Below are 23,670 nucleotides of genomic sequence, written 5' to 3'. Positions count from 1 at the left end.
GTAACAGACACCCCTACCCAAGGGGATGCAATGCTGGACCTGATGGTCACCAATGCAAGTGAGCTCATCAATGACGTCAAGATTGGAGGCAGCCTGGGCTGCAGCGATCATGCATTGGTGGAGTTCACAGTCCTGAGGGATATGGGACAGGCAAGGAGTATAGTCAGGACCCTAAATTTTAGGAAAGCAAACTTCCAGCTCTTCAAGGAGTTAGTCAGTAGAACCGCCTGGGAAACAGTCCTCAGGGACAGGGGAGCAGAACAGAGCTGGCAGATCTTTAAGGAAGCTTTCCATAAAGCGCAAGAGCTCTCAGTCCCCAGATGTAGGAAATCAGGCACAGAAGGGAAGAGACCAGCATGGCTGAGTCGAGACATGCTGGTCAAACTAAAGAGCAAGAGGGAACTGCACAGGCAGTGGAAGCAGGGACAGGTAACCTGGGAAGAGTATGGGAACGCTGCCCGCTTGTGTAGGGATGGGGTCAGGAAGGCCAAGGCGCAGCTGGAGCTGAACCTGGCGAGGGATGCAAAGAATAACAAGAGGGCTTCTACAGGTATATCAACCAGAAAAGGAAAGTTAAAGAAAGCGTACCTCCACTGATGAACAAGAATGGTGACCTAGTATCAACAGACGAGGAGAAGGCTGAGGTATTCAACTTTTTTGCTTCAGTCTTCTCTGGCAACTGCTTTCCTCACCCCTCCCGAGTCAATGGACAACATGTTGGCGACCAGGGGGGTAAAGCCCCTCCCACTGTAAGGGAAGATCAGATTCATGACCACCTGAGGAACCTGAACATGTATAAGTCTGTGGGACCTGATGAGGTGCATCCCAGAGTCCTGAGGGAATTGGCTGATGTAGCTGCCAAGCCACTCTGCATGATATTTGAAAAGTCATGGCAGTCAGGTGAAGTCCCTGATGACTGGAAGAAGGGAAACATTGTGCCCATCTTTACAAAGGGTAGAAAGGAAGACCCTGGGAACTACTGACCTGTCAGCCTCACCTCTGTGCCTGGGAAGATCATGGAACAGATCCTCCTAGAAGCTATGCTAAAGCACATGGGGGACAGGGAGGTGATTCAAGACAGCCAACATGGCTTCACCAAGGGCAAGTCCTGCCTGACCAACCTAGCGGCTTTCTATGAGGGAGTTACCACATCAGTGGACAAGGGAAAAGCAATGGATGTCATCTATCTGGACTTCTGTAAAGCCTTTGACACGGTCCCCCACAACATCCTTCTCTCTATATTGGAGAGATACGGATTTGATGGGTGGACTGTTCAGTGGATAAGGAATTGGTTGGACGGTTGCATCCAGAGCGTAGTAGTCAACGGCTCAATGTCCAGATGGAGATCAGTGACGAGTGGTGTCCTGCAGGGGTCCATACTGGGACCAGTGCTGTTCAATATTTTCATCAATGACATTGACAGCGAGATCGAGTGCGCCCTCAGCAAGTTTGCAGATGACACCAAGCTGAGTGGTGCAGCTGACACACCAGAAGGACGGGATGCCATCCAGAGGGACCTGGACAAGCTGGAGAAGTGGGCCTGTGTGAACCTCATGAGGTTCAACAAGGCCAAGTGCAGGGTCCTACACCTGGGTCGGGGCAATCCTCGGTTTCAATAGGGGCTGGGGGATGATGTGATCAAGAGCAGCCCTGTGGAAAAGGACTTCGGGGTACTGATGGACAAAAAGCTGGACATGAGCCAACAACGTGGGCTCGCAGCCCAGAAGGCCAACCACATCCTGGACCGCATCAAAAGAAGCGTGGCCAGCAGTCGAGGGAGGTGATTCTGCCCCTCTACTCTGCTCTGGTGAGACCCCACCTGGAGTACTGCATCCAGCTCTGGAGCCCTCAGCACAAGAAGGACATGGAGCTGTTGGAGGGCCATGAAAATGATCCGAGGGCTGGAGCATCTTTCCTATGAGGACAGGCTGAGAGAGTTGGGGTTGTTCAGCCTGGAGAAGAGAAGGCTGCAGGGAGACCTTAAAGCAGCCTTCCAGTACTTAAAGGGGGCCTATAGGAAAGATGGGGACAGACTTTTTAGCAAGGCCTGTTGTGACAGGACAAGGAGCAATGGTTTTAAACTAAGGGAGGGCAGATTTAGACTGGATTTAAGAAAGAAACTTTTTATAATGAGGGTGGTGAGGCACTCGAACAGGTTGCCCAGAGAAGTAGTGGATGCCCCATCCCTGGAAACATTCAAGGTCAGGTTGGATGGGGCTCTGAGCAACCTGATCTAGTTGAAGATGTCCCTGCTCTTGCAGGGGGGTTGGACTAGATAACCTGAAAAGGTCCCTTCCAACCCAAAGCATTCTATGATTCTGTGATGATGCACCACATCTGCAGCCTTTATGTACTGCCTGGTCGCAACATGACAGACAGCCCCAGGGTTAACCCATGCAAGGGAAGAGCTAAGAGCTCCATGGACCAGACACCAGAGTGAGCAAATGAGGTTTTTTTAACACCAAAGCACCACTTCCTTTCTTTGCCATTCAGACTGCCATGTGGGAAGTGCTGCTGGGGCCAGAGGGCACACGGAGGAGCGTGGTACCTTTGGGGACAGCAGCGCTTCTGCTCAGTGACAAGTGTCTGGCTCCACTCAAGCTCAAGCCTGTGTTTTGAGATCAGTTCCCTTCCTGATGGCCAAACAGGGCTTGGGCTGCCTGGTCTGTGCTGCCCACATCACACCTCCCTTGGTCCCCAAATCCTGATGTTTTGATGCTGGAGCCCCAAAGCTCCGTGGCAGGGACCCTGTGCCCCACCAAGCAGGCAGCAAAGTGGGATCAGGCTCCCAGATTTCTGCCGTGCTACTACAGAAGGAGCAGGGTGCTGGCCCCTGACCACAGAGGCCTTCAGGGCTTTGGCCATTGCAGAAGCCTGCTGCCCCAAATGAGGAGAGGACAGTGCCACTTACTAGAAAAATAAACCTTTATTTACTATCTGTGTTTTGCTCAGGAGAGAATATCCTGTGACAGGGGGGCCAGCTGAAGCCATGCCGTTGATGGTGGCCAGCACACCCCCACCTGCACTGTGCAGGGGGTGGCAGGACCAGGTCTCCATGAGGGACCCTGGTGTGTCAAAAGGCCAGGAAGGGGGCTGGAGGTGCTGCTTTCATCTCAGGCCCCACTGTTCTTCACCACCGTATTGTTCAGGTCCTGTCAGCAGAGCACTTGGCCTCCCCACCAGTCCCACCACCACAGCGCGGTCATGGTTTCTCTCCAGGGTCGGGACCCCCTTCTGGCACATTCCTTGCGAGCCAGTCAGGATGAGTTAAATAAAGGGACTGGGGGACATTTTCTGGGATGGGAACAGTCGATAACTTAACGCAAAACAAACATATCATGCGTAACAAGCCAGCTAGCGGGCAGGTGCCTGTCATACAGCAGTCACGGTGCTGAGTGCCCAGGCAGGGTGGCCAGCCATGGCTCAGGGCAGGCAGTTGAGGCCTCCACACTTCTTCTTCCCACACCACTGCCTGCGGTGTGGCACAGCACGGCCCAGGCATCTGCAGCCCTGGCTCAAGGGGCCTCCTCGATGCCCACTGGCTGTCCCCACAAACCTGCTGGCCCAAGCTCACCAGGGCCATGATGCCATGGGGGGGCCCCTGGCACCAGCATCTTCTCAGGTAGGAAGTAGTGAGTTTCAATGGGGTCTTCAGCACATTACGTTTTAGGTTTGTTGTTTTTTTTTCAGAGGGGGAAAATGTGCTATTCTCTTCGGGTTGATGCAGTACAGCCCTGGTGCTTCCCAGAGGTCCACTTTCAAGCCTTTACCAGTTGCTTGAGCCCTCTCATGCTGAAGGCCAAAATGGTTTCTTGGTGGGCTTCCTGGTACGAGACCCTGGCTTGGTCAGTGCCTCTCAGGCAGCACTCACCCCTCGTGTCTCCTAGTGGGGTGGGGGGGGAGGGGGAAGGGCTGCCAGCCACGCTCCAGCAGCCCCATTTAAAGCTTAAATAAGCCGAAGAATGTCTTGGATTCCTCAAAATTAACCAGAGCGATTTTGGAAACATTGACGTGCAAACTGTCCATCTTCCTGAGCTTGAATAAAGCCCCCAGGTAGCTTTTCCGGGCCCATGTTTTCTGACTTGTACAGTAGTTGATGCCTTTGTCCTCCATCAGCACGTGGCTGCCTGGCGAGGCTGGGTTTTTCTTGTAGACGATGTGGGTCAACACCTGGCTGCTGCAAACACTGCCTCGGAAGAGGACGTTGGAGTACACGAAGTACAGGCCAGTCTCGTTGATGACGAGGCCCTGATCGCGATACTGAACGCCATTGGTGAAGGCATGGCCGGAGATGGGTTCCCACTCCAAAGGGAGGTCCCGCTGGTCAGGGTTCCCTGCAAGCCAAAACAAGAGAAAAAGTGTAGTAAGTACAACCAGTTGTCTGGTTTTTTTCCCCTCAAGTCACACCCTGTGTCACAACAAGTCAAGCCCTTGTCTGCAGTATGGAAAGTTCACCCCGACTTCGTGCTGGTGGGAGCTCTCACCTTCACCTCACTCAATGCCAGCTGCTTGTGACATCTTTCTGCCCCGCGTATCCCAGGTACAAACCAAAAACCAAAGCAAAAAAGAGCCCTTGCTGAAAAGCCTAAACGAGGGGAAGATTTTAGCTGCGGAGTTACTTCCCGCTGTCAGAGCGCATGTGTTACCAGAGGAAAACAGGAAAGCCTGTGTGAGGTGGGCTCCTCACAACTACAACCATGCCACCCTCTCGCCCCAGCCATGTCTGCCCTATCCCCTGCTCCCACATCTTGCTGGCCCCTCAGCATGTACCTGTTAAGTGTGCTGCCTTCCTTGCTTCCTTTTTCATTGACTGCTCCTTCTGCCCTGCACAAAAATAGGGAAGATGTTAGCCATATGCTCCGTGGAGAAGCCAGCCCAGAGAGCAGAAGGGAGCCAGCCGTGAAGCTGAAATGGGGCAGATTCAGAGCAGCACAGGGCACATAAGTACCATGGCTTAGCACAGCGAGGCAGAGCAGTGCTTGGGCAAATGCTGCACGGCAAGAGGAGGAGTTAAAAAGGAAGAGTTGCAGCAAAGGATCCAGATGTGATCAAAAGGAAGGGGAAAGAGCAAGGAGAGCTTTCACCTTAAAATGGCTCAGTTGGTGAGCTCAAGCAGAGGCCCCTCACTCAGGTTGTAGGAGAGGGACAATACTGCCCCTTTACCCAGCATCTCTGGCCCATGCCAAGGTGACTGCTCACATCCTGTCATCGATGAGCCTGCTCTATTGCCCCCCTCCAGTCCAGCACTGCCAAGGGCAGCTGTACCCATGGCAGTGGACTTCTGTCTGCTGAGTACCAGCCCTGCTTACAACTAGATCAGAGAAGACACTGGAGACATCCTGGAAACCATCCCGCCGGCCAGATCAACCTTGTCCTCAGAGAGGCAGAGCACAGCTGTGAAAATTCTGCCTTCCCTGGAGGGCTCGGTTCCCTTTAGAGAGATCGGCCAGTTACAGTGACTTGGTATTTGGATCCCATCCCACTCTGTCCTTCCCTTCTTCTCAGCATCTACTTCCAAGCATCATGTTCTCAAATTTTAGAAGCAGCCTTTTCTTTTCTCAAGACAATTAAATTTTCCCCTCCTCTCTCCCTTCTCCTTTACACTGTTTCCCTGGCTTGCTTTATTTATCCCCCTCAAGAAATTCAGGGTTATTTATGACTTACGTTCAGCTACTGCTAAAGTAGCCTGTGATAACAGCACTGAGCATCCAATTAAAGTGACAGTTCCCCTTCCCCTAAGCAATAAATTACAAAAGTTATTGATATGGGAGCTGATGGGAAGCAGGACTGCCCTTTCCAGAGAATTTTGCTATTTCCAAATTTGCTTTCATTCAGTATCAGAACAAACTTGAAAAGAAATTAACTTTCCTACTAACCAAAATCCTCAAGGGAAAAAAATATTTTCACATCTAGCAAAGATTGTCGAGAGCACTGAAAATTTCTTTCTGACTTGGCCATCTTTAAAAAGGGATGTCCTCACTGATAAGATTAACATGGAATGTAAGAGTAAAATAACAGTTTGGAAGTTCAAATTATGATTTTTAAATTGTTCCATTCAGATTGAAATTCTTTGGTTTTTTCCTAAATGAAATTTAGAAAAATTGGCAGGTTCTTGTGGAAAGTTTCGATTTCACTGAAATGACATTTCTAAAAGAAAAAAAAAACCCACCGCATATAATCAGGCTTTTCTCAACTAGCTTTGGCTGCAGTGAGACTTTGTACCAAAAGCATTTAGGAAAAAAATAAGTTGTGCTCTCAAGGGTGGGAGTGAATCCCCCACCCCCAAAGAAAATGAAGCCCTCTGCATTCTCCCAAATTCTTGAAAGAGTAAGGAGAGAAAGAAGTAACATGTGCGGTGTCCATCTCCGTTCTCCTCCTTCCATTCATGTTGTTCCTATATGTTAGGACAGCCAGAAACTCACTTTTACAGCAGAGTACCCCTGGTACCATTGCCCCATTGGGCCTGTGAGGCCCCAAGGTAGAGGGACACTGTCCCAGGAACCCGTGGCTGACATCTCTAAGCACTCCAGCAGGCAGGGTGCACGCACCCTTCCCCACACCTCAGAGATAAAGCTCTTTTTCCGGCCAAGCAAGTGAAATCAGCACTTTCAGAGCATCAAGCTGCGACCCTGCCTTTGCCTCCCATGAGGAGAGGGAAGAGTTCGACAGGAGCATTCAGAAGTGCTAACCCAGAGGAGTTCCTCCGCTATGTACATCAACTCACCTATGAGTTTCTCCAAAGCTGGAGGGATGTGTTCGGTGCTGACAGACTGTCAAAAGAGAAGAGTGACAAGCTGTCTTAGAGTGAGAGCATAAGGGCATCATCTAAAGCAGCCAAGGACTATCTTTGACAGTGGTTAAATCCGGGTGCTCATGGGGAGCTGCAAAGTGCTAAGAAATATACAGGAAGAGAGACCTTGCAGCACTTAGAAACACAAAGACATCCAAATATATCAGTCACCAATAGAGCAGTCCCCCACAGTAATAAGCAACCCCACTTACACTGGCATGGCAGACATTTAAATGCCACCAGCCTGCCCCTTGGGGATTTTTGTACCACCTGAGCATCTCAGACCCAATTTGAAGTTTTTCTTTTTTTCCTTTTTCCCCAGAGCCTCTGTGACCAGCCGGGCAGATCTCACCTCTCTGAGTTCAGCCAGTTCCTTCTCCAGGTGGAAAATCTGAAACATGCTCAGCCCCACTCCAGTGAGGGCCAGCAGGATCAGCAAGGAGATCACCAGGAAGCCGACGCTCCTCCTTTCCCTGTTGTTCCTTGGCTTTCTCCTCCGGTCAGGTACTGGTGGTGGGAAAGGAGCAATGGGGGGTGCCGGGGGGCAGGAAGTACTTGTGTTGGCACAGCTGTCCACCCAAAAGATCTGAGGGTAGACGTAGTTCAAGTTCTGCTGCATGGCTGGGAGCGGGATGGGCTGGACGTGCTTGGCGTGATCTTCCATATGGCAGCCAAAAACTGCCGGGGCTGTCCCAGACTGAGCCCTGGGGGAAGACCCAGCTCTGCCTTTATACGCCTGCATCACTCTAGCAGTGAACACCCAGCTCAGATGCTGCAACTCTATGAAAGCCTCAAGCATCAACAGCAAACCCCAAAGAGCTTCCGCCCTCGGCTGCAAGTTCAGAGCACCCGCCTGCTCCTCCCACACCGAGGCAGCACGCACACACACCGGGACCAGCCCGGCACCAGACTACACTCGCACAAAACCGTGCTCGGTGGCTGGGCTTGGGAAGCAGGTGCACTCAGCAGTGAAGCACTTGCGGGATGTGCAAGGGCTGCACTGCCAGTCGGGGGCTGAGTAATCAGCCCAGCGCACACCCACCAGCCAACCACCCTTTCCAGCAGCCCACTCGAGTAGAGGCAGCTGCTTTTCCACTGCAGTGTCCTGGACCACAAGCAGAGGAAATAAGAAAGCCTCTCCTGCTTCTGGCATCCTGCACAAGAGGGGAGAAGCAGAGCTGAGGACTCTTCCTTTTGGCAGAAGGATGAAGACCTGATCCCAAGTGCATTTGTGAGTGCTGGGGAATTGCTTCGTTTCACACAGGACAAATTACTTACCACTGTCTGTCGTGCATCCCGCCTTTTCCTTGGCTGCTCCACGGACCCCGAGTCACAGAACCCTGGTCACAGACACCATCCCACTGTGATAAAAAACAGCCTACCCAAGAAGAGACAGACTCAGCAGAGCTGCCCTAGCATTAACAGCCCAAGTAGGGCCGGCTCAGTGGGCTGCCTTCACCCACACCAAGTCACTGCAGGGCACTGGCCAGGCTGAACGGGCAGCATGCTGTAATGTGGGAAACACACAGTGCCTTGGGGCACAAGCAGGATCTTACAGCAGCTTCTGCTGCCCCTCCTACCTTTGCAAATACTAACTCCAATCCCACAGTCCTCTTCTAACCTGAAGACTCATTAGGGACGGAAGGGCTTTATCATCATCTCTTCAGGACAACACTGAGCGCTGCAGGAGGACCTAACCTGGCTGAATAACCCCTAATTAAAGCCTGGGGTAGACACTGTGCTACTCATCTTGGTAGAATTTCTCTCGCTTTCCAAGAAAGGATCCAGAATTCAGGCCATGCTGCAAAGACCAGCACTCATACAAGCTCATTACAAAATCATAATGAGGAGAGATGGGGACATTTCCATTCCTCAGTTTCCAATTTCTCAATTTCCATTCCTCATTGACTCACAGATTTTTAAGTGGTGGCAATGAGATTTTCCCACAGATGTAGAGGTGCACACAAGCGATTATAAACCGCAGTTTGCTCTTCCATTTTACAGACCTACATTGAAGTGTGTATTGGTATGGGGTAGTGTTTAAAAAACGGAAACGCTTAATACAAGAACAAACTGGAGATTTGTCTCCTCTGTGGCTGAAGGAAGTGATCCCAACATGCAGGCTTTGATCTTGAACATCAAAACTGGGGTCTGAGAACAGCATGCTTTAACAACATATGCACACTTGTTTCTCCAAAGCAAGGGCTCAGCTTTGCCTCCAACCGCACTAGTAAGTCAGACATGTCCTCAAAGCCTTGCCTGTACCACCAGACACCCCACTGCTTTTTGAAGATGTTCACCACAGCCGTTTGCTGCAGCAGTGATCCGCAGCATGAGAGGTTTCAGCAACCCATCTGGCTCTTCCTCGTCCTTCTAGGTTTCTGACATAAAAGACGCAAAAGCAACGCAAATCCAGCTCCAGCAGTTCAAGCCTGGTCATGCCTACCCTCGCTCAGTCCTCCTCTCTGCATCCCAGAACGGTGCTCCCCAGCCAGCCTGAGGACAGGTCCTCATCCATTCCTACAATCATCACAAAGGACTGGGCTCAGCTCCACACCTCCCATGCCACGTGATGAACTCCAGCCTGCTAGCCAGCGCTGGGCATGGAGAAAGAGAGATGCCTCCAAGGCACAGGGAGCCAAGAGAGGCAGCAGGACAGTTGGGCAAACATCTCCTGCCAGCACACTCTCCACCACCCTGCCTGCACAGCACCCCAGCCCTGCTGCTGCCACGGGTGCCTGAGCCATATGTAGGGGGACTCGCCACCCACTCGGGCTCCTTGCTCAGCAGTCAGTGCCTGCACTCCCTTGCTCTCAGAGCAGTGAGCACAGCGTGCTCGTGGCTCTCTGCAACATGGACTTGGGCGTCAGGGAGTTCCCATTTCTTTAATGCTTTCTGTGGCCCCTTCAACGGCTGTAAAATACAACAATGGCTCAGGGAGCAGGGACTGAAGCCCAGAACTTCCTGAAAGTTGGAGGCATTGCTACCAAGCATGTCAAAAGTCATCGAGCACACCGCTTTGCCTGGAGAGGATCCACTCTCAAGTTTTTTCTGACACTGTGTTTAGTGCAGATAGCTTATATTGGTGGGATTGTAGGCACAGTAGCAGTCTCCCCTAAATGTCAGAAGTGTACTTATTTCTCACCCACTGCTTCCTATTTTCACAAAGATGCTTTTTTTATGGGTGGGTGAGAGGGCGGAGATGATGAAACCAATGAAAGCCATTTCAGCCATGTCTGCTGCATCTTCTCTTTCGGATGCTCAGATCAAGAGCCTGCTAATACCACATGTTGTGGCAAGCCAAAGATTGGGGCTATTTTACCATCAAAGGATCATTTTTGGTGCACAGCATGCTTCGAGAGACCTCTCCCTTCCCAGCACACTCTACTGTGCTGGTGCTGCTGTCACACTGTTTCCCCTGTCACCATCTTCAGAGATCACCAAGATTATACACACTGAAAAACAGTGGCAAGTGGGGCTGCGTCTGTGTAGCATGTCATGATGCCTGCAGGCTCTGTGTTCTGCTGGCTTCCTATTGCTCAAGTGACACATGGCATTAACAGGGCTTTTGAAATAATTGTGGGACAATTTGCTGCAGGTAGACACGGGAATCTATTTTACTAGAAGGCTTAGAGCCAGAATTTAGACAAGGCTGAGCTCCCCTAAAATATGGGGCAAGGACAGCTGGGCAGGAAAGGAGAACATAAGTAGGACAAAAGGGGTGCCAGATTTGTCTCTCTGCCTCCCTATCCCCCTCTTCACCCAGTCTGCAAGATGCCCACCCTGTTTTCAGCAGCCTTATCAGGCATTTGAACAGGAGGAAATATTTTCAAACGGAAACACTTTTCATACCCGTTTATCAAAGAATCGATCCCCTCTGCCAAAACCAACAAAAGACAAGCCACCATTACACAGAGAGAAAAAGAGGATTTACTCAGAAGAAGCCCCTCCATCCCCACCTCGTCCCCAGAGGAAAGGTGGGAGCTTTTAACAATACACACCATTATGCTAAAGTTTATGTTGACAGCAATGAGAATCAGCCAGCAGCTAAAAGTTTGTATCAGTAGATTTAAGGGCAAAAGGATGGCCTTCTTGAAATACACCAAAGCAAGCAGAACTTGAACAACAATCTAGATTTAATATTTGACAGAAAATAAAATTTTAAAAAAGATAAGTGTGAACCACTGTGTAGGAGAGGCTCTCATCAGGTTCTGGACAGAGTCACATATGTGTCTGAAAGTGATTAACATTTTCTATTACACTAATGACTAGTGGAAATGCTAAAAAGCAACTACTGAAAGCCCACAGGGCTGCATAAATGACACCCAAGAACAACTGCAGAAGAAGTTGAGAATCATTCACATTCAGAAAACAGAATTCAAAACATTAACCCAAGATATCAACAGCCTCGGCAACCTTTTGCGGTCCCAGGCTGAACCGTGCCATCAGAGCCAGGAGAAGCAACTATTGCAAACCCAGTAAGGATCAGCCGCAGCTGGCAGAAGAGATGGCGCCCATTAACACTCACTGATGGGTACGGTGGAAAGAGTAACCGAGAACACCATCCAGGACAAGGCTTCTGATTTTCTGCCAGGACTGTCCTCACCACAGCGCTATTTCAACACCTTTACCACAGATCTGGAGAAAACCAAGCAAAATATTACACCAGTAATATTTGCAGATCAAAATAACTGGTAAGAGATCCTAAGTAACCATGAGGACAGAGAATTTAATCAGAAGAAAACAAGTCTAGAAACAAAGACTGCAGATCAAACTCTTTAGAAAATAACATCCTAGAAAGAAAACACAGTTCTGAAACTGATAGAGAGGCTACCCAGCTGGACACGAGCTTCCAGCAGGGAAAGCCCAAAGGCTCCCATAGGTATGAGCTCACATATAGCACTAGACAGCTACAGACAGTCCCAGAACCCACATTGCAAGTTTATGTTCAACTTCAGAGGGGCTCAGGAAGAAGTTGCAATAACTGCCGGACAACTTCATCCATTCAAGAGCAGATTGGCAGGGAGGGACAGACAGTGTGTGAAAATCCTGTATAAAGAGGGATGATTTCCAGCAGCAGAGGGGTCTTGAATCTCACAGAAAAAACCTTCCCAGGGAGCCACTAACCAGGAGCCAAAGCTGAAGGAGTTTGCGCAAGAGAGACATGGATTTTTGACTGAACATTGGAATGGATGCTTGTGAGAACTGCCTCCAAAGCTAGCAGGGTCTCCATCAACTGAGGCCTTCGAGGGGCATGGAAGACACCAGAACTCACCCAGCCTTTGCAGTGAGCGCTGACATCTTAGTGTTGTTTCTATATTACATTTTTTTAACGGTTCAGTTTTCCCAGGCAAGGGTGATGGTTTTCATTTCCTCAACAACTGCTCTTGCTAGAAGCATTTCCGGCACATGTAGAGCCGTATCTTGGTGCCAACAGCTCACAAGGAAGATGTTTACATATTCACACTCAAGAGCAGGTTTCAAAAATCAATTTCTAATGGCTCTGGCCTGGTGTTGCAGTGCTTAATATGTCCCTCTTCCAGCGAGCAAGGTGCTTTGTTCTCTCCTTTGTTAGGCATGTGCCAGTTACACCATGATCCCAACAAGCAGGCAGCAGCCCTGGGTTCAGCAGAAGAGGTACAGGGCTCTGATCCGAGGCAGGAGAGAATCCAAGCAGGGAAGGAGCCAAAGCAGCTGAGAAAAAGAAGAATTGAAAGCAGCAGAGTAAGATTTTATTTCATGTCTGCAGCGAGAGCAAGGAAATGAGGTATAGGGGTTATGAGGTAATGGGATCTATTGCTTGAACATCCGAGAAAGCGAGAAGTGGGTCACTTCATAACGTACAATAGCTTTGAAAATGGAACAAGGTGTTGTGACCGCTCAGAGGTTGCGAGGAAGACCACAGTGAACGTGCAGATGTTGATTTCCTGTCCTCCCCTGTGACTGTCAAGAACTGTATTCACAAGCCCTTCAGTGGGATCCATGCCCTGCCCCAGGCTGCCAGCACTAAGCCAGCCTCGGCCCTGGAAAACGCTAGCTCTGCTGGCCTGTGTGGCCTAGTCAGTATTTGACAATTTTATTCCTTCTTGGGAGCAGCCGTACTCAGCCCATAAAAAAAAAATTGAGATTTACCTTGAGATCCTTACTGAGTTCCACCAGGATCGTACCTCAGCTCTGCATCACTGAATGAATTCAGGCCTTCCGGCATTTGTTTGGCAGACGGACAGCCCAACACCAGATATGCCCATCTCATTACACAATAACCCTGACACCAGTGACCCACGTCAGCCAACTTCCCAAAACCCCAAGGGACCTTCAGCTGACTTTCCTGGGATTTAACTTTGAACTGTGGGTGGTTTCATGGGCAATGTACACAACCTTGACATGTCAGCAGTAACCGTGTCAAACTATGACTACTAGAAGATATTCATTAGCTGCTTCAAGTTGGTGGGTTTTTTGGTTTAGGGTTTTTTTTTTGGTTTGTTTTTGGTTTTTTGCGGGGGGGGGGGGGGGGGGGACACGGGACGACGGACGGATCACAGACAAGGATTCTTGTTTGCTGTGAGTTCATAGAGGGCCCAGCAGCTGGATATAGGCTCTAGCCGCCACATCTAACAAAGGAAAAACAAGCCTCAACATGGCAAACAAATTTCTTTTCCATTTCTAGGTCCACGAAGTGCAGAGTTCACTTCACCTCCATTCCCTACCAAAAGCCGTACCTCTAATCTGTGACTTAATTAGTGTCTCTAACGAAAAGCAGCACAGGCAAGAGTAGTTGCAGCTCCTAGGCCACATGTCCAATATGAGAGAGAGCAGTAAGGCAGCAGAAAGCTCCTTGGTAGCTTCTTTTAAAATTACTATCCTTAAATTAGAGAAGAGATACGTAAGAAAGATTCATGAGTTTCGCTATCCTTTCCTGAGCTAACACGTTTTATCTAAACAAGCTCTGGGAACACTAATTCTTCTTGAGCTGTTACAAACCCCAGTAATTTCTTCAGCGGTATCTGATGCTGTTTGACACTCAGGGTTTCCAGGAGATGAGACACACGCTACTTGATAACCTACTCACCGCACTTTGTGGTCAGGGCTCTACACTTTAATTGTTCCAAATGAAGTGGAACATGTTTGTACCTAATTAAATGAAGCATGCTAAGCTGTTCCATCTTGTTTCATCTTGCACTGCAAGCTGGCAAAAGTAGAAGCCATGCAAAGACATTTTACGCTTTAGTTCTCTGCTTACCAATACCAACACAGCTGGTAGAGAGTTTGCATATTTTAAAAATACTGGATTTCCACTCTGATGCTTAATGTATATAACCTAAATACCTTATTTTGGCAAATATGGCTAGTAATTCATTTATACAATGCGTATGTTTGTGACTGCCCATCCTCCCACAGCAACATTTGTGCTGCTTAAGTATTTTTTGACCTTGGGCTCAAGACCTGCCCAAACTACTGCATATGCATGCTAGTTTCTTGGTATTTTACACTGACAACTGTCCAACCTTATTATGCAATATCACAAGATGGACTAGGCCCTCCCTTTATGTATCCGCAACGCCATAGAAATTTGTCAAGATTTAAGCTGTCTTCATTAGAAACTATTATCTCTGTATAAAGATTATAAACAATTTGAGAGACTTGATTTCACCAGCGTAAAGAATCAAGTTTTCAAAGCTAGAGTCAGTGTGACATTAATAAAACTGGAAGTAAAAAATGACTCAAGAGCCCACATGAAAGGATAACATTAAACAATAAGAACTTGACATTAAGACCCTTTTTTTAAAAAAAAAAAAGTGGTTACAAATAATTAAAAGCAGCAAGGCAGCAGCAGGCGGAAGCTGTGGTTCAATCTCCAGTCTACTGCCAGAATAAACACTCTTGAGTTAGCAATAGCACAATCAGCTCAGTTGGTTCCTTCAGATGCTGGCTTTCTAAGCGGCTGAAGCTATGAAAACTTCCTATGCTTTGATTGGAAAGTTTAGACCTAGAAGTAGTTGAACTGGTTAGGCAGTGTATTTATGAGAATATGAAAGTTACTCCTTGGCTGACACGCACTAGCAGTGACTATGATAGATGTATTTTAGTCACAGGAGTCATTGCTGCTAACAACCATCTCTACTGACCCAGCACAAAAAAACCTAGGCTGACATTTTTTACCATATGACCCAAATTTCTGTTAGCCAGATACTTAAAATACTGGAAAAGTCTGCACTGGGGGCAATACCCCATCACACCAGCTGAATTCACACAATCTCCTGTTGACACAGAGGAGTGCTGCTAATTCCTCAACTGTCATTTCCCAGGGATCTTCAAGGATTGCTCACCAGTGCTGTGGGGTAATCCAGTCCAGGAAGCAAATGTACGCAGGACAAAGTAAGAAGTTGTCCATTACAGCAAAACAGGAAAGGATGAGGAAAAAAGTTTCTGGCCAACCACAGAACTGCTGCTTCCAGGAAAGGCAACCCCTCCTTGCCCCAGAGCTATATGTTCACACTGTATAGTTGATAAATATATATATATATATATATATGGCCGCCACTATTTTTTGTTTAATTTCAGTTTCACAACCATATTTGCTTTCATCCAACACTTACAGGCCAGATAAAACCAAGGAAAAATAACCCCCCCGTTAGAGACGCACTTGTTGCCTGCATATTGCATCATGACTTATTTGGCCTCGTTCTACACCTATCGGCACGGCATATTCTAGGCCTGTCAGTCTTTGGTTTATAGCAAGATAGAGACGATGGGCTGTTTTAAGAATTCAGTTGTGTCCAGCTTCAGCTGATTCTTATTGATGAGAAGAACAGCTCAGTGATTGCCAGTGCAGTAAAGGAAAGCACACTTTCTACAAGTGATGTGTATCAAGAGGAAGGCCAGTAAATAAAAAAACCTGCACCACAAAAAAACCCCCACACTCCTAAAAAACACCCCCACCCCCCCGCTCAGCAAACACCACATTCAATTGCTTTTTAAATCACAGCGCTCCGTATGATGAAGCGGAGAGTCTTGAGATGCTCAAGCAAGAAATTAGTGCTGGGGAGGTCTCATTTGACAAAAGAGTAGTTGCTGGACAGCCGGTGAATTTGGCATTTGGCTGCATGCAGTGCTGCTATGCTTGCTAGAAATAAGTTAGGAGGAAGGGATCCCTGAGTGGCAAAATTCAAGCTGAAAACTGGTTTGAAATGATAAATGACTATCTAACATTTTCTTTTAATGGCCTTTAATATCCTTCACAAACCTTAGCTCCGAGTACCAAGAGGTAATTTCATGCAGTCATTCTCACAGAAAGCTACCACGTCTACGGATCCCCCAGGTCAAGATGTGAACTGATACCTGCTGGAAACTTCTCTAGCAGTTTTACGTGGCCAGGATTCCTGAACTTTCAGACAAGCCACCACTCAGCCTTCACCTTCCCTCCTCCCCTTTTTTTAAATAGACAAAAACATCTAGGCTGACAAATAAGTTTGTGAACCCCTTATTATGGCCCAAAGGACCCCAGTCCTAGTTCTGCACTGAAATTTAAAGACTAGTCCTTCTCAGAGAAGAAATTAAGCCACAAGTTTCATTTTCAAAGGAAAAATGCCAGTAAATTAAAGACAAAGTGTTCAGATTTATTTGGAAATTCACAGTTTCTAATGGCACTACAGCTCTGTAGTTACATACTCTTGTTCCACAACACTGTATGCTGCACTCAGGTGGTATGTATTTTCCTCATCCAGGTTTGAAACCCTTCTGAATTCATGTTCAACACGTCTGGTTCATGTGCTCTGACTGGCTAATTGTGCAGATCAACTCCAAAAGTACATCACCTTAAAGTATTCATAAACTAACAAGAAAGCAGCAAAAAAACCAAAGGCTTTAAATAAGTCACATTACATACAATACCCAGGAAAGGCATTAGATCTGTTAAAAAGGGTACCACTAAAAGTGCTCAATAAGTTAACTCATTTTTTACAACATGAACCTGTAACACCTGTCAAAAGGAATAACCTTTTGTTCCACTCGCTCAGATACACACTCAACATTTTAGCAATCACACATCCTATAGTATCCAAATATACAATCACAGTCAAAATAAAAAACACTTGGATATGAAAATACCAACCATACAAACACTGCACATTTGTTAGCCAATACAAAAGCAAACATTATGGAAATACCCACTTTGAACCACCCTGACTGGTCAGACTTCAAGGCTTTGCAAACTCAACACATCCAGAGCTGGCTCGGAGAACAGCCCAGCTGCACCAGCTCGACCTCGCATTCTTCAGCTGAGTTTTTTCCTGAACTCTCAGCACAGCAGCAGTGAGCGTTCCCCATTCACTTCCTTCAGAGAACTACAGCAGGCAATTTAGATAACACATGCATTCATCAGCCTAAGATCCCACTGTACACAGGAAATCCTATAGAGCAACTGTCATTAATTTAGTACATCAGACTACAGCTCATTTGTAACTGAAGGTGGAAATAAACGTGATTACCATCCCTAGTGAGATATTTTCCTCAACTGAGTTTGCAAAACCAGAATCTAGTCAGGCAAGTCCATCTATTGGTATTTTTACAGTATCCAGTCCACATTACTGAGTCCAGCTAAAGGCCAACACATGTCCCTTTACAGCACTGTAGTGTTGCATCTTCAAAAAAAGCTAGAGAAATTACAAAATAAATCAAATGACAAACAATTGTATCTCCCCTCTTCCAGTGGCATTATAAATAGACAAAAGGCACATAAATATGGGAAGGTGCAAGAAATAGGAACAAAGCTAAAGGAAGAGGATTAGGCTTTTATCCCTATTCCACCCAACAAACTGGGCTTCAAAAAATCTCTGCCCCAGGAACTGTGAAAAAAAACCTTTATAAAATGAACCCTGCCCTCCCTCCCCCCGAGCTGTTCTCATAGGAAATTATCAGCCTTGTAAAGCTGCAGCTTATAGCCAAGATTGACACAATCCCATCTATTTAAAAAGGCAGAAACCAAATTTCTGAATACTTTCCAATTAGTTGAGCTCTTCGTCTCCCACTATCCTCCCACAGAATACCACAGACTGTTCTCAAATGAACAAACACTCTCCTGTTTGAGAAGTTCAGCTAGTTTTAGATGTGTCCAGAAACTGCCGTGACACCAAGTGTTCCCACTGTTATATCTTTGTTTCCTTTGATTATGTCATGCAGGCTTGGCATTGACCCTGACTTAGTCTGTATTAGAGTTTTTATGAGCTTCCCTTGGTCTGAAACTTTAGACCGTCTTCGTTTTATAGCCCTCTTCTCAGTTTTTGTCTTTTGGGTCTGCCCATTGCACAGACTTGTACATGCTGAAATGCCACAAAAATAGGACTCCTCAGACTGCGATGACGTTTCAGAGCTTCCTTCGGATGGAGGACCCTTATACGAAGAGTGATAAACTTCCCCAATGTTAGAGAAGTCCCTCTGGTTCGTAAACGGCTTCCTTCCTTTAATTTCCCCGTTGGCTATTGGATGCAGAGGCTCTGTTGTTGGCTTAATAGTCTCTATTTTTTCACTTTTGTACTTACAACGCTTTTTCTGAAACCACAAGTAAAAAGAGAAACAGTTAGGTTCTGGAAGGCAAGCAGAGCCTAAAAACCAAGCCTAGGAACCGTAGCAGGGGAGGGTAGCTGAGACACGCACCACCTGCCGGCAGAAACACACCAAGCTCAGCCTGCCCTCCCCGCAGCCACTGTACCTTCTTCTCTGGGGAGAACTTCAGGGGTTCTACAATGTACAGGTCCTCTGGATCCACTGTAAGAGAGGGAACATACATTTAGCAGTCCTGACACTGCCAGCTCTACAGCAACGCAGTTCTAAATAAATAACAGCATGATAAAATATTCCACTTATAATGGGAGCAAAAACACATGTGGTAAGTTAGTGGAGGTACAACACATGAACATTGAAAGTGAAGTCAACACACAGAGGAATTCCCCTATGCTCTAATGGCAGCTGTCAGTGATGTACACTTGAAAATACTTGACTTCCTGATAGATTAGGCCACAGGAGAGGTGCAGAGAATGTCCTTTGGGGAAAAGGAACAATAGTCAGCAAAAGTTAGCTTCTATGAAAACGAACTGTTACCAATATAATAGTGTTTAATGTGCAGCCTGCCCATGACAGGACAGGTAATAGAAGCATGTGTACCTATCAAGGACACAGATGTTCAGACTGACATGAGACCAGTCTGGCATTCTTCCATTAGTGCTTTGTAAATCATTCTTCCAAGCTGAAGGAGGGGAGAATTCAGAAAAAGCATGATTTTGCAAAAAAAATAGTCTATGCCTTAGCTAGTCTCTATTGCAACATGTTCCCAAATCAACTCACAAGTTTTCATGCAGTTTTATTCACACTACAAAACCCTGGGAAGCAAGTTTGCTGCACACAGAAAAGCAATGTCAGCTGCATACTTGATAGTTACTATAATCTGCAACACTTTGGGTTTTGCATGATGATGATGATGGCGGCCTAAGAAATCAAAATTCAGCTGTTCCGAGTGTAACATGAATACTGAAAAGACCACGTGATTCTTCATACCCAAGCCAAGATAAATAGTCTAAATTTCCTTACTAGAGTTAATAAATTTGGATCCTAAATACCCGCCAAGTTTCAAAGACAGGCTATCAGGACTTCTCAGAAGTAGGGCATTCAGACTTCCCACGTCTGGCATTAAAAAAGAAAAAAAAGCCACTTTCTGCAAGCTTCATCGCTTTGTAGACCTGAATGCCTGCATGGATTGCTACTAACCCCAAGACGACATCTGCAGAGCATAAATGATAGCAAAGACTACATTTAATGTTTTAGCATAATTTAGCACAGTTCTGTGAGTGTCTGGTAACTTGTTCATGAACCACCTTGTCCTACAGAATGTATACGTGAACTACTATAATCCAGTGTACTTTGACATTAACCTGCAATTCCATTTTCATACACTTGCAGTAATACACACGTATAGCACTAAGAGTTAACACTAGAGACTAGATGTATGATATGTGAATAATACCTTCTTTACCAACTAGCTGAAAAGACTGTGATCTGACCAGTGGAAGAGAAGTTCTTCTTTTCAAATTCATATCATCATAGGAGGAAAAACATCTAGGAAACAAAATCCACAAAGCCTTTTTAAACACATTTTTCTCAGCACTTTGTCATACGCATTTTTCATTAAGAAACGTCTTTGGCAGAGGACAGAATTATTTGCTAAGGTGCCCAAGAAAGCCTGGCAAACAGACACAGTACTATATTTGCAACAAGCTATCGAGGCACATTAAGTGTAGTAGCCCCAAAATGTTCCTAGGAGAGCGTTACTACAGAGCAGAAATGGCTCTTTGCTATCAATTTTGAGTTTGCAGGAAGAAGATTAAGAATTAAAGCAGATGTGCCAGTCCCAGCGGATTTAGGAAATATCAATAAAAGCTGCAAGAACAATTAAGTTTCAAATATAAGTACATTACCTTTTGGGACTAGGGTAGTGATTACTTTTGGGAATTTTTGAGAGGCAATCTTCACAGAACTGAGAAGTGCTTCTGCACCGCTGCACGCAAAGCACCAAGCCCAGAATGACACAGAGAACCAGAGAAATCACAAGGTAAGTCTGCCGATCAGAAACCTGGAAGAATTTGATATAGTTGTTAAAGACAAAGAATAATTTAATGATACTATTATTCTCATGTTTTAAACATTAAAATCTTTAGAACACCACCACTGACATGTTCTCAAGTCACTTTCCTTCAATTTCACTAAATGCTTGTTCAAATTTGAGTATTTTTCCAGAGGTTTGGTGTAGTTTATTGGCTATGCAGCATTCAAGGAGTGAAGGCTGAAAACCACTAGCTGGTAACACAGGACAAGATTTCACTGACCACAGTACTACCATAACTTAAAGAGGCAGCCACCCCTTGCAAAGAGCATTCAAATCTATCTGAAAGTCATATACTTTCTATAAGAAAGTGTACTAAGAAAGTGAATTCTGTTTTACAGTTGACATGGATGTAATACTAAATTTTATGTGATGCTTTTCATCAGCTGACATTGCAGTACTTCACAGAATAAATACCATTATATTCACTTGATTCGATGTGTTTAATCTCTCTGACTTTCTTCCATTTCACAACCTAGCAGAAGGATTTTCAAGTATGTTCATTTCTGAAGACTGACAGGTGAAGCTTACTAGAATTATACGGAAGCTGAAATCCAAGGTTATTTTGCAGATAATGTTTAAAAAAAAATAAATTGCACAGTTGTTTTCCTATAAAAAATTTATCTTAAACACACTAAGAGATCTTAGAAGTCATACAAAGACTTCAGAAAAGACAAGGAACATGACTTCCCATTTTGTAACGAGCAAACGTCTCAGACTAACAGACTCAGGTGACCAGAGTTGAGTTCAGGGAAAGCCATGTGTGCAAATTCCAGGATACTCATCTAACATACCCTGATGGTCACCACTGTCAAATCCTGGTTAAAGCCACAGCACTCGGGAACAGAAGCTTAGCCAGCCAGGCATCAAAGAAGGAGCCTCACTAAGTGTTAGAAAACAGCTCAAGGGATGTCTTTGGCAACATGCACAAAAAAAAAAAGGTCATGTTTACAGTACTGCTTGAAATCTCAGGCTGGAGAACGTAAACATTTGAGAACACATGTTCCTAATATTGTTGTCAAGATTTCCCTAATCTTGAAAGATTACAATAGCCAGAGGGGAAAGGAGGAGGGTGTCTTAACCATGTGAGCCTCCCATTCAGTAGCTAAGAGTGCAACCCTCTTGTCCTCGTTTCAGCTGGGATAGAGTTAATTTTCTTCCTAGTAGCTGGTATAGTGCCATGTTTTGGATTTAGTATGAGAATAATGTTGGTAACACACTGATGTTTTACTTGCTGCTAAGTAGTGCTTATACCAGTCAAGGACGTTTCAGCTTCCCATGCTCTGCCAGGTGCACAAGAAGTGGGGAGGGGGCACAGCCAGGACCCCAACTGGCCAAAGGGCTATTCCATACCATATGGCATCATACTCAGTATAGAAACTGGGGGGGAGCTGGCCGGGGGACAGCAACCACTGCTCGGGGACTGGCTGGGCATTGGTCAGCAGCCGGTCAGCAGCCACATCTCTTTTTTGTTTTTCCTGGATTTTGTTGTTCTCTCTCTTGTTGTTTTCCTTTTCATTACAATCCCCCCCCCCCCCCCCCCCCCATTATTAAACTGTTCTTATCTCAACCCACAAGTTTTCTTACTTTTGCTCTTCCGATTCTCTCCCCCATCCCACCAGGGGGCAGGGGGAGGGGGAGCGAGCAGCTGTGTGGTGCTTAGTTGCCACCTGAAGCAAAACCATGACACCTCCACATACTCATCTGTTATTACAGCCCAGTTCTAACAGTGGCCAGCACACTCTTGCACACTAAACCTCCTACGGCAAGAGTCTGTTAATATTTAAGTGGACAACGTAAGTGCTGGACACTACAAAGCATCCCATTTTACAGAAGTTGTGTAACAAAGCCATGCAATACAACTGGTTATATAACGCACCAAGCGCCAGAAAAAATCCTGAAGCATGAACTTTACTATTCCCTCCGACACGTCAAACATTCTATATGTGCAACAAATCCCATTATTGCCATTTCAAAGTCAGTAGTTAGTCTTCTAATTTCATTAAGAATCATTTCAGAGAACAGTATCAATTCCAGTGTACTACAGGAAGGCTAAGATATTAACTTATTCCAGTTAAGTTTTATCTTTATCATTAGCTCAGACTACAATCATGGGGCCAGTAGGGCTGTAGTAGAAATTATTACCAATCTTGCTGTGCACAGGACAGCTCAAGCTACTCAAACTTTCCTCCCATCCCTTGGCCAGCTGCTGAAGTAGGCTGAAAGCAATACTACAGACAACTTCTGAAATGAAAAGCTTCATTTAAAGACTCCAGGCCTCTTCAAATTGAGATATGTTTGTGCATCTGTTTCCTTTGAGTTCTCGTGCCATATTACTGAATTATAATTACCTCACGTTTTAATTCCGCCACAGCTGTTGACAGATTGGAAACTAGCTGCGTCATGTTGGTGAGCTGTGCTTGTAACAGCTGGATTGCTTCTGCTTGCCGCTGATCCTGTATTAAAGAGAGTCATGGCCATGCTATTTAGTTGCAAGTTCCCACTATACTCTCACATGTACCAAGTTAGCGTTCTATGTGACACAGCCAGGCATTTTGTAGCCACATGACCTATTCAGCATCGTTTTCAACACAACTTTCATGTAACATTTGAAACTGCTTAAGCAGCATTAGTCATATACACACTTAAAAACATCAACATTTTTACTTATCAAATAACATTTTATAACATTATGCCAAGTGCATTTCATTACAGTGACTTCTGCTATCTTCATTAAAGGCAGATTAAGTAGCCAGCTCCATGGAATGACTATCCGGAAGTTGAGTACTGTCATGTTACAAAATACACATGCAGTTGACCAGGCAGAGCTAAAGTCTAAAGGCTGACGCATAGCTTCTGCTCTGGGATCAGGTAGCCAGCCACTTAGTGACAGGAGCCTAAGCCAGCCGGGAATAAGTCCTTTGCAGCTATCACCTCCTTCCCAGAAAGACCCCTAACAGGATTCTTAATCCTATGAGAAATTAAGAAAGGTGAGCAGGATATCAGGGAGGTTAACCAAGAGGAGCACTCAGACTGACGAGCATTTGATACTATTCAAACAAAGCAGAAAAGAGCATGCGTATGATCTCAGGGAAGTTGCGATTTTCTTTATTGTTGATGGATGAGCAAACTACAGGCCCCGGACTGCACTTCAGAAATTTTCAGACAGTTTGGGATTAAGTCTGCTATGTCACATGCACAGTTGCTTTAGTGATTATTCAGCACTGCA

At 46.1% G+C, this 23,670-nt stretch overlaps 2 protein-coding genes across 4 annotated transcripts in view; both read right to left on the bottom strand.

The window, feature by feature from the left end:
- Positions 1-2,978: 2,978 nt before the first annotated feature.
- FASLG (Fas ligand) lies at positions 2,979-7,839 on the bottom strand. The gene is made up of 4 exons (XM_075509219.1): positions 7,143-7,839; positions 6,725-6,770; positions 4,771-4,824; positions 2,979-4,334 (listed from the first exon to the last, which is right to left on the bottom strand). Exons 1-4 carry the CDS (start codon positions 7,587-7,589, stop codon positions 3,940-3,942), a joined length of 942 nt encoding a protein of 313 aa, XP_075365334.1. The 5' UTR covers positions 7,590-7,839; the 3' UTR covers positions 2,979-3,939.
- Positions 7,840-16,386: 8,547 nt separating this feature from the next.
- SUCO (SUN domain containing ossification factor) overlaps positions 16,387-23,670 on the bottom strand; it is a 47,903-nt gene continuing 40,619 nt past the window's right edge. For 2 of the 3 annotated variants that reach the window (XM_075508055.1, XM_075508056.1), the window contains 5 exons: positions 22,793-22,897; positions 20,257-20,411; positions 19,806-19,897; positions 18,498-18,553; positions 16,387-18,337 (listed from right to left, as the gene is read on the bottom strand). In XM_075508055.1, the coding sequence (XP_075364170.1) occupies positions 17,891-18,337; positions 18,498-18,553; positions 19,806-19,897; positions 20,257-20,411; positions 22,793-22,897 (855 nt within the window). In that variant the 3' untranslated portion in view covers positions 16,387-17,890. Of the gene's footprint in view, positions 18,338-18,442; positions 18,554-19,805; positions 19,898-20,256; positions 20,412-22,792; positions 22,898-23,670 lie in introns of all 3 variants that reach the window. The other variant, XM_075508057.1, reaches the window with a different exon arrangement.

Source organism: Mycteria americana, chromosome 7, assembly GCF_035582795.1.
Source record: "Mycteria americana isolate JAX WOST 10 ecotype Jacksonville Zoo and Gardens chromosome 7, USCA_MyAme_1.0, whole genome shotgun sequence".
NCBI lineage: Eukaryota > Metazoa > Chordata > Aves > Ciconiiformes > Ciconiidae > Mycteria > Mycteria americana.
This window is presented reverse-complemented; position numbering and strand designations above follow the sequence as displayed.